This window comes from Alosa sapidissima, chromosome 18, assembly GCF_018492685.1.
Source record: "Alosa sapidissima isolate fAloSap1 chromosome 18, fAloSap1.pri, whole genome shotgun sequence".
Taxonomy (NCBI): Eukaryota; Metazoa; Chordata; class Actinopteri; order Clupeiformes; family Clupeidae; genus Alosa; species Alosa sapidissima.
Window position 1 is genome coordinate 1,758,640 of NC_055974.1, and position 10,761 is coordinate 1,769,400.

Below are 10,761 nucleotides of genomic sequence, written 5' to 3' on the forward strand. Positions count from 1 at the left end.
TTATGATTGTTCTTTTGTCTTAACTGGACATGAGGATCCCTTACATTATGTGTTCATTTTGAGGATACATGCCCCAGCAGTGTCTGGTTGCTAACTTAATTTTAAACTTTTTTATTCTTAATTTAAGAAGGAAAAAAAAAAACAGATATTGTTGTTACTGTTTGCTGTTTGTGGACAGCTGAAGGAATGTTTGCAGCCTTGTACATACATGGCCGAAATGAATCATGTTTCATGATGATCATGTTTACATTTATGTATATTGTATTTTATTGGTTGAACTGTGTGTCTCTCTATGCTGCTCTTGATAATGTGAAAATAAAAAAAAACGATTTTCATGAAATTTCTCATACTATCCTTTTTTATTACATGTGTGTGTTCCAAAACAATTCATTCGGGATGAATAAAGTCTATCTATCTAGCTAGCAGGGATGGTGATACAGCTTCCACTAGGGGATACGTGAGATTAAAAGGGCAATGTCGGAAAGGTGTGGAAAATGATTTTTTTTTTTTTATCTTAAGCCTATGTTTTCTTTGTTCTCTGTGTTTCATAACATTGTTCTCCACACTGTTTTTTTAGTGTGAGAGCTCATAGACCAGCACATTTTGATTTAGTTATCATGTAAGGGCGGTTAATTAAACATGATGCCTGGAAAGCATCAATAGAATGTGTTAACGTTTTTATGTGTCGGATGGTGGGGGTACGCAAGCCGAGTCAGGATTGTTGTGGTATGCGGGAATAAAAGTTTGGGAACCGCTGTGTTAAGGCATTGCCAATTTCTGGAACATTTCCTACTTGGCCAGATGGTGGCGCTATGCTAGGCATGTGAATAACATGTCAATATCACAATAATGATATCCAATATTTTGTAAAGTTTCAGACCATTCATTCAAAGCATAGAAAATGTCTGTCACATTTCCTGCTTGGCCAGATGGTGGTGCTATGCTAGGCATGTGAATTACACATGTGAATATCATCACAATCATGATATCCAATATTTTGTAAAGTTTCAGATCAATCCATCAAAGCATTGAACATTTTTGGCACATTTCCTGCTTGGCCAGATGGTGGCGCTATGCTAGGCATGTGAATTACACATGAGAATATCATGACGTATTTATATGATCATAATAATTATATATTTTGTAAAGTTTCAGGCATTGTCCATTTCTGGCACATTTCCTGCTTGGCCAGGTGGTGGCGCTATGCCAGGCAGGCCCATTGGGTATCTGGATATCATCGTAATCATATCTATTAACCTGAGAAGTTTCAGACCATTCATTAAATGCACTGTGACTCTATATATTCTGTTCATGTGGCGGGATATTAAAATCATAACAATTCATTATTTCACTATTTTAACATATTACGACATATCAAAAATCCCTTCACAATTTAACAGCAACATCTTGCCATCATGTTTGCCAAATTTCACATGAATCTGACACTCTAGGAGGAGTACGTAGGTTAAAATTGACCATGTGTCCAAATGCACAAAATCCCAATTACCTCACTTCCTGTTGGACGTGGCTAATGCAATGTACAAAAGTTGTTTGTCTTTGGGAGCCCCACACACCAACCACATTTGGTGTGTTTAGCTGAAACTATATGTCAACCACGAAGCTCAATTACATAAGGGGGCACTATGGAGTCTGTGGGCCACACCTGGGGCCAAAGCCTGAGTAGCGAGCGCTATGACTGACTTGTGTACCAAATTTCCTGCGTTTTTGACCATGGGAACCACTTCAAAAACGGCCAAGTCACGTCCTAAAAAAAGTGAAGAAGAAGAAGAATCCTTACAAAAACGATAGGGCTTCGCATCTTGGTGCGCAAGGCCCTGCACCATCGGTGCTCGGGCCCTAATAGCTTTTGATCGGTCTTATCTGTGCCGGGGCACACTAGTGTGCCGTGAGAGATCATCAGGTGTGCCGCAGAAAATTACCCAAATGTCACTCACTCAGAAAAGCAACTGTTGCATCAAAGAATGTATAACCACATGATCTCATTGATTGTACGATTGCACTATTTGTGGTATGCAGGCATTGTACAGCGGGGGCCCTTATCCAGTATTGACAGAATCATCACATATCCAGTTCATAACAACAATTAAATTAGATATAGTCACCTACAAATGAAACAGAGGGCGCTTGTTTTAGTGAGCAGGTCTTGTATAGACAGGGTGCGATTTGTAGGGGGGGATGGTTAGGATTTCCCCCCCTCTGGTTTTCCTATCCCTACCTCTGCTAAATTATTTTTATCGTCGGGGGGGACAACATTTATCCCCCTCTGCCCCTCATATTGATTAATGCTAATTCATATAAGTAAAGCGCTGCAACGTGAGAACAGTCTAGTAGGCTAGCCTACATAATAATCTGAATTCAGAAACGCACCATCACCGTCAGCACTGATGCTGCTGACACAGTGGCTGCGTGATAACTTAATTTGGCCTTGATCGTGCAGGACATTTCAGAATGTCGAGTGTGTAATCCATCATAAATGGCTAGGTTCAATGGAAAAGTTAAACATAAGGATTCAGTGAAACATAATAATGTTTTAGAACCTTCAAAATTAGAAAACTGATGCAACTGATATGGAGGACAACTGCACGTAGAACGTAGGGGAAGGAACTTACATTAAATGAGGAGATATTTGCTGAATGTCACAAAAAGTGTTACAGAAATTGCTTGGTATCGCTTATTCAATGGCTCTCTACCGAAACACCTGTAGTTTGCGGAGGACGAACGAGAAAGCACTCGTTTGATAAATCGGCCTGTAGTAGACAAATAACTTTTAGAAATAATCTGTACTGCAAAAACGAATGTTGGTGGGTATTTAAACTATCTAGCGGGTGTTTTAACAGCTGCAAGAAATAGAAGCTTCATGGTCTTTATGTTCTGGTTCGTACATTCTTGAATTTCTTGAATTTCCCCTGGGGATCAATAAAGTATCTATCTATCTATCTATCTATCTATCTAAATTATTTTCATAAAACTTCAAGTTGCCCTATAACTTTACTCTCCAAACTCTTCACTGCACTGTAGCCTAGGCAATTAACTGACAGTATGATAGGCTATTTATTTACACAAATCGCACCCTGTGTATAGAAGTCTTAATAAGGCCATATCTGTGTATTATTTGACATTTTAGGCTATGGTATGTTTATTTTTTCTTCACACAGGATGTTAGTGTGCCGTGGGACATTTTAGGTGTCAAAAGTGTGCCGTGGCACAAAAAAGGTTGAAAAACACTGTCCTAATCCATTGTGAACAGCCTACTACTGAACACTGACACTAACAAGATGCTGGCAGATGTGTGCACGACGCCACCCCGTGTTCAAGCAAGGGGATGCAACCTGTCACGTGGTGTTGTTATTTTTCCCTGCACTTCCTGGAATGCGCGGACATGTGATCATGTGATGCTTCCTTATGTTTCGCTGCCGTTCAACGCAGAGCATCTTGGTCATTACTGTGTCATTATACACCATTTAATACCTTTTCGCTGTTACCTCCGTTCCTGGCTGTGTTCAATGGAATGGCGGACAGCGAACGATCTCCGCTGCTGGCAGATACTCGAGATGAAGCAAACGGGTTGTCTGCAGGAGATGGCCAGTATGGAGTTCTGACTAAACCTCAAAGTGAGTGAATGCTGTAAAATTAGGGCAACTATGACAAGCCACGGCCTCTACCCAAACTATATATATTAATTATTGCTTAGCATGTAGAGTTTTTAATTCAGTAGCTTCTTATGATACCCCACCGTCACTCGAAAAATGCGTGATTTTACATTAGCTGTAACCTAATTATCCTTCTGGTTGAAAACATCTACAGCTAGCCTATCCTAAGTGCTTCCAGGTTACGCCATACATGCGCTTGGTAACCTACATTTGTTTTCAGTGTTGAGTATACACTACAATATAACTACTCGAAAAGGGTAATCTTTGGAAATAGTAAATACCAAGTCCTCTGACAGGTCTGTTTTTTATAGCTTACACTTACCAGTGTTCAGCTGATGATACACAAGCGTACATCCCCATTGTTGTTGTTTGGGTGCGTTCCAATTGATATTGTGCATCAGTTTTTATTCTGAAGTAGGCTACTTTAATCACCAGACGGCAAATCCAGTCATTCAGAACACATGCAGCCAGTTATGTGGTTGCCCTGTTATATTGCTCAAAAAGTTGCCTGATGTCGCCACAGGGAGGAGGGCAGTTGCTGTGTGATAAGTGCTCACTGAATTTCTGGGATTTCTCTCTCTCTCTCTCTCTCTCTCTCTCTCTCTCTCTCTCTCTCTCTCTCTCTCTCAGGTCTTCCTTCGTTTTCCAGTGCTTCCCAGGAGGCGCCTCCTCCCTACTCCCCTCTGGGTTCTCCGGACAGCAGCAGTGCCCCGGTCATCAGCTGCAGGGTGTGCCAGAGCCTCATCAGTGTAGAAGGGAAGACCCATCAGCATGTGGTCAAATGTGGAGTCTGCAATGAGGCTACAGTAAGTACATGCACATAGACTACCACCCCCCCCCCCCCCCCCCCCCCTTTACTTTATGACAGTAAACTACATATTTTTGGCATGTGGACAAAACAAGGCATCTGAGGACATAATCCTCGGCTTTTGGAAACACTGATCAACATTTTTTCACTGTTTTCGAAAATGTTGTCGAACAAATTAATTGATTTATTGAGGATATAATTAACAGATTAATCCACTATGAAAGTAATTGTTAGTTGTGCTAACACATATACACATAAATATCATAAAAATGTTCAATATGTTCGGCTAAGCAGATTATAGTGACGTTACACAAAACTAGAAATTGTGGTTGCAGTTGGTTACACACAACCAAGAGGAAAGAGGAATGGAAATCTCCCGCTCAATGTAGTCTCAGAAATAACCATTCACATTACAACTGTGACAAATAAAAGGGTTTTTGGATTAAGTGTGGGTGTGAATGATTGGAGGACTATCTCGCTTTGATTTTGATTCCTTACCACTTCAATCACTGTACAAAGTTAACACTTAAACCTGGAGCATTAATCTCAATACTTAATGCTACTTTTGGGCCATAGTTGTCAAGCGTCTTTGTTAGTGTTGTTTCAGCACTAATGCAAGTCACATGAGTCCAGTAACAACAGTGAGCCTGTAGGTTTTAATTTATCACAAGTGGCTGCTTGATCCAGCCCTGTTTATATCCTCTTTATGGCTTGTTCTGCATTGACATACATAGATAATGAAACTAGAACTCTTCCACTGTGAACTGGCAGCTAGCGAAGTGGCTCTATGGGTCTGTTGCCCTGAAGGGTTGTTTTGGTTCTAATATGATCATTCTAAATCTGATGCTTTTGTTCGCTTTTGTTGTTGGGAACATACATATGCATGTATGTATGTATGCATATCAATGAGCAGAAGTTCGGCAGCATTTCTGCTCTTGTTAACTTCCCTCTCTCCCTGTCTGTGTAGCCCATAAAGAATGCTCCCACTGGGAAAAAGTATGTGCGCTGCCCCTGCAACTGCCTCCTCATCTGCAAGGTGACGTCACAGCGGATCGCCTGCCCACGACCGTACTGGTGAGTTGGACTGGGAAGAGGAGCGAGAGGGGGACGCAGCTCCGGATGTCTTGTCCAAAGCCAGAGAAGGAAGTGCCACTTTCAGAACGGTCATGAGGCATGCTCAGTGACTTTTGTGCTGACCAGTGTGAACTGGGTGTAGCCCAGTTGCAAAGCCAAACTAATGAATAAAATGACCTGGCTTATTGTATGCAATATGTTGCTGCGGTTAGTTCTTGAAAAGGAACTAGAATGAGAGAGGTTGGGTGTATGTGTAAGGTTGTATGACATCTTCTTTGGAAAGACATTTACAAGCTTTTTCAAATGTCAGAGAAAGTGTCCAAAAAATAGTTGGATCACCACATCAAGTGTCGTCACCACCTGTATCACAAAGAGAAATCTATTTACCCTACTGTCCGACTTCCAGTTTACCTGATGACACCTCGTTTGCACGTGTCAATATAGTCATCATGTACTGTAAAAGCACTTTAAATGCATGCTGTGTGTGTGTGTGTGTGTGTGTGTGTGTGTGTGTGTGTGGTGATTGTGTGTTGCAGTAAGAGGATCATTAACCTGGGGCCGGTGAACTCAGGATCCGTGGCCTCAGAGCCTCAGCCTACTGGAGCGCGCGTCTGCTGCGGACACTGTGCCAACACGTTCCTGGTAAGACACCGCATGCGTCGCCACATTCGGACTTACCGTCCAATCCTGTTAGAGAACAAAAGATACAGGAGTGCAGCAGGTCAAGCTGGCTTCTTTTTGACCAGCTGTTGGTCAAGTAGCAAGTGGCTGCAAATGGAGTTTGGACTTAAGTGACACTGGGGGAGCTGTAGCGCATCGGCAGCGGCGTCCACCCCATGCAGCTCCAGTGTCCACTGGGACCACGGCTCAAGTGTGGCCTGAGGACATTTTCCAAACCCAGGCGCTCCACATCTCTCCTCCTCTTGCTTCCTGTCTGCTACTTACTACAGGCCAGAGAAGCCCAAACATAAAACAGAAGAATAAAAATGGAATATGAACAAATTAGAGTTAAGTTTTTAATTGGTATGTGAATTTTCTCCTCAGTGGACAGAGTTTACAGACAGGACACTAGCCAGATGCCCACACTGCAGAAAAGTGTAAGTGTACAGCTTTGGTTTAAACACACACACACACGCACGCACATGCACACTTTCACATTTCACCACTTTTTTTTGTTTCTGTTTCCCTTCTTTTCTGAAATCTTGTTTTTTTTTCTCCAGTTCTTCTATTGGTCAGCGTTATCCGCGAAGGCAGAGCTTATGGTGTTTCCTGTTGTGTTTGATCTTCGTCATAGCAACAGCAGGCCTAATAGTAAGTGGTGTACAGTCTTGTACCTGTGGGAAACTGGTTTAGGTTCATTTTCATCCCACCGCATGCTGCAAATCATTGCAATGTATCTGTCAGGGTTCCCATGGGTCATGGAATTTCTGGAATGTCATGGAATTTTGGAAAGTCAGGGAATTTTATCATTTTGGGGACAAAGTCATGGAATATCAGGGAATTTTGAATTCTGAATTGGTGTATATCTGATTATTAGCTTTACTGCTTGCTTGAGTACTGTAGTTGTGGTTAGCCCAACTTTGTTCATTCAATACCCATTTATTCATCTCTTGCTACAGACTTGCAATGGTGGGTTTTCGATTTCGGGCCTACCAATTGTCAGTTAGTGGTGTTACTGTCACGCTAACAATGAAAGTATTGACAGAAGAAAATTATGGACATGTGGTGTCTGCTAAGAACATTCATAATTTGAAACATTCATAATTTGTTTCTGTCCATATAGTATACATGCACATATAACAGTCCCATTCGAACCCTTTCCCTGGAAATTACTTGAGTAATACTATTTGTACTAGTACAAATACTTTGAATTCTTTCTATTTGTCTAATTCTTCTGTCTATTTTATCCTCATCCTTGTACTTTGTTCCATCCCTCCAGGCGGGCACCTGGGTCCAGACGCAGTCAAACAAGCGGATCTACGCAGCGTGGGCCGTGCTGATTGTGCTGGCGTTGCTGAGCCTGGCCCGGGCCATCTACTGGACCTGCGTGAAGATCAGTGAGCCCCTCCAAAGCTACGCCTGAAGCACAGAGCAAACCAATGATGTTGGAGGCGGGGGGGGGGGGGGGGGGGGAGAGTTAAGAGAAGAGTGGACAGGATGGACAGAGGGAACAGTGGGAAGAAGAGAGAGGGAGATAATGAATAGGGAGGAGTGGGTGGAGGGGAGTATGATGGAAAGATGGATGGATGGAGTGGTAGAATAGTCTGATGTGTGGTGCCGTTTGGAACATGAATAGAGGCGGGTGGAGGCAATAAGCTTTTTGTTATGTACATGTTTTAAAATGTAAGTCATGCCGTACCGATCAACTTTTATTCCCTGTGCTGTGTGCTGTGTAGCCTGTCTGTGCCCCCCCCCCCAGCTTCTCCCCAAGCTTCCCCAGGCATGTGCAAGTCGAAGTATTGAAATACTAAAGTCCCCCTCCCTCAGTTCCTTATATAATTCCTAATGGCATTAACACTTACTGTGACATTTCCTGGAAGGTGGGTGGTTTTGTTTTTTAATGTACAAATGTTTACTGCTCATAATTTACTGACTTAAGCCCAGACCACCTGAATTGGACTCTTTCAGGGCTCTCAGTGTGGATGGCACTGTGGCATTAGCATGCATTCTGCATTCTATGGTTAACTGACAACATGCAGTATGCAGAAACCATGAGAACGCAGGTGTTGTCTCACCTGTGATGGCGTCAATGAAGAGCCCATTTAGTAAAAACTGTTGATCATGAAATGAGGAAGGTGTGGAGTCAGTTACAGACCAAGCTCTCCTCCTCTTCTCAGCCGTCATGGTCATATCCTGATCATTTAACACTTTGAGTTATTGTGGCTGGTTTTCCCTTTTGATCATCACTGTTGTAATTAAACCATGCAGATATGATCTATAAACTGGTTCAATACATGTAGGTGCAAACTGGAAAAAGTGCTAACAGGTGTTATTATTCATCTCTGGCTAAATTACAACCCCAACACTACCTTTCTCACACACACACACACACACACGCATACACCAAAAATCAATATAAAATCTCAATGATTTGGGGGCATAATTTAGGGGAAATGGCTATCAATGTTTACTTTTCTCCCTCATAAACTAACTTAAGGTCTATTTTTAATCTTTTTTTCTTCAGGTGTTTAATATTGTTAAATGTAAATGTTGAAATGTACTACAGACAACTAATTCATTCCTTTTTTGTCAATATGTTTATTTTTGCATTTTTTGTACATTTATCTGTAATAAATATTTTAACAACGGAATTGTTTTGTCTGTGTTCATGGTTCTGTTTCATAGTTTTGTATAAAATGTAATTGGGTAATCCTGTGATTTATTGTGAAGTTACAGTAACTATAGAACTAGGTATTGGTTTCAAAGCATAATATGTAGAAAATGTTTGATGATTGACATCTGAATCAGCACTATGGCCAAAGGTTTTTTTATTTTTATTTTAGGCTTTAAATGCCAATTTGTACAAACAAATAAACTTATTCAATGGACCAAATTCAAAGCGAATATGTACAACTGTAATTAATCTACTCAAAAGTACACAGAAATATCCAGTCTTAGTCCTAGGCTGGTCTGCTCTAAAGGCAAACATGTGTTTAAAGACCAAGTACTACTGTATCTTATCAATTAAATGATCATCGTGCCTTATGCCTTGTTTGGCCTGATCTGCCCACACGGAACCTATCGCCTATAAACCAGACCTATCAGATAACTGGGGGTATATGGTTTACTGACTGAGCCAGATTAGATAATGAGCTGTGTTGTTACAAAGGTTAACTCAGAGTATGTAGAAACTCTGGAGGAGCCTTCTGGATTTGTTTTGCTAAGAGAATAAAGGCCCAAGGGCTTCTGTTAGAATGTTTACTACTACTAACTCTGAGTTAACTTCTCCAGATTAGTCAATAAACCATGTAGAACACCCCACCCAGCAGACCACACCTACCACAGTGGAACAAAGCACCAAGCAAAACAACTCACAAAAGAAAACACACAAGTAATCGTATCATTTTGGAATCGCTCCCTCCACACATCACTACATACAGTACACACACACACACACACACACACACACACACAAGCCATGGGGAGTCTCAGTTTTAACATCACACATAAACACACACTACCGGTAGATAAAGAAGATTGATGTAGCCTTCTGCTGTCTTGTGTCCGATTCACTTTTGACCTGAGATTAGGGGGCGTGAACCCGAGATGGTGAAAAAGTGAATATGGCCGTATCTGGCTAAAGATAGGGGCAGCTACTGGACTGGATTTGAACATAGAATATACATTTACAATTTTCATCCACTGGCACATCTTAGCGTTTGTTGCTCAGTCAAGAATTGTAAAATAAGAATGTTGAATTATTTTGATTTCATTTTTAAATTGGCTTACAGGTGTTCTTGGTATTGCAACTAGAAGTATCAAGAACACAGAATGCCTGTCTTCTAAGGCTCAGTCCACTGGCTTAAAATGAGGTTGACTGTATGATGAAAACAGCTACATAATGCCTCAGTGTTTTAGTCAGTGTCATACTCTCCTCATTCACCTCATCCATGAACACACAAACAACCATTAAACATTGCAGTTCTGTGTACAAGTTTGGGAACCCCTGATCTTATATTGCTATTTTCTGTCAACAAGTCTCTTCTTCTACATGGGTTGCATTTACTCATTTGTACTTCAAAAACAAAATGTCAGGGGTACCCAAACCTTGGCACACAACTGCCCATCCAACAACCATGACCCATTTGCAATATATTGATTATGAGAGATTTTCCTGCTTCATAGATACTATAGATATAACGTTTGGTGTCATAACTCAATCCCATTCCGTGTGTATTTGTGTGTGACAGTATCAAACTGTCAAATCAGAGGGTTGCTGTGAGTTCGGTCGAGGTTGCTGAGGTTGTATTCAGGCACCAGGCATGTGTACTGTCCAACGGCCTTGTAGCTTTGGCCTTCCAGCGTGAGCATCTGCTGAAGCTACAGCTTGATCTCCTTCACAGGCATGGGTCCGCACGGCCCTGCCCCGCCGTGACTGTACGAGTCCTCCTCCTCCTCTTCCTCCTCCTCCTCCTCCTCCTCTTCCTCATCCAGCTGGAGGCTCCCTGAGGAGAAGCGCATGCGCGCCAGCGGAGCGGAACGTACCAT

At 41.8% G+C, this 10,761-nt stretch overlaps 2 protein-coding genes across 2 annotated transcripts in view; one reads left to right on the top strand and one right to left on the bottom strand.

Annotated features, from left to right (window-relative positions):
• The first annotated feature begins 3,400 nt into the window (after window positions 1-3,400).
• Window positions 3,401-8,864, top strand: pip4p1b (phosphatidylinositol-4,5-bisphosphate 4-phosphatase 1b). The gene is made up of 7 exons (XM_042070369.1): window positions 3,401-3,632; window positions 4,302-4,477; window positions 5,447-5,553; window positions 6,090-6,195; window positions 6,598-6,650; window positions 6,774-6,864; window positions 7,493-8,864. Exons 1-7 carry the CDS (start codon window positions 3,530-3,532, stop codon window positions 7,634-7,636), a joined length of 780 nt encoding a protein of 259 aa, XP_041926303.1. The 5' UTR covers window positions 3,401-3,529; the 3' UTR covers window positions 7,637-8,864.
• LOC121690050 (FERM domain-containing protein 7) overlaps window positions 8,733-10,761 on the bottom strand; it is a 10,843-nt gene continuing 8,814 nt past the window's right edge. The window contains exon 12 of the mRNA XM_042070370.1: window positions 8,733-10,761. This exon is cut by the window's right edge and continues 966 nt beyond it. Coding sequence (XP_041926304.1) covers window positions 10,594-10,761 — 168 coding nt within the window. The 3' untranslated portion in view covers window positions 8,733-10,593.

Coding starts and splice junctions, on each gene's coding strand:
- pip4p1b (XM_042070369.1), top strand. CDS start 3,530: ATGGCGGACAGCGAACGATCTCCGCTGCTGGCAGATACTCGAGATGAA. Junction 3,633..4,301: donor AGTTCTGACTAAACCTCAAA/GTGAGTGAATGC, acceptor TCTCTCTCTCAG/GTCTTCCTTCGTTTTCCAGT. Junction 6,651..6,773: donor TGCCCACACTGCAGAAAAGT/GTAAGTGTACAG, acceptor TTTTTTCTCCAG/TTCTTCTATTGGTCAGCGTT.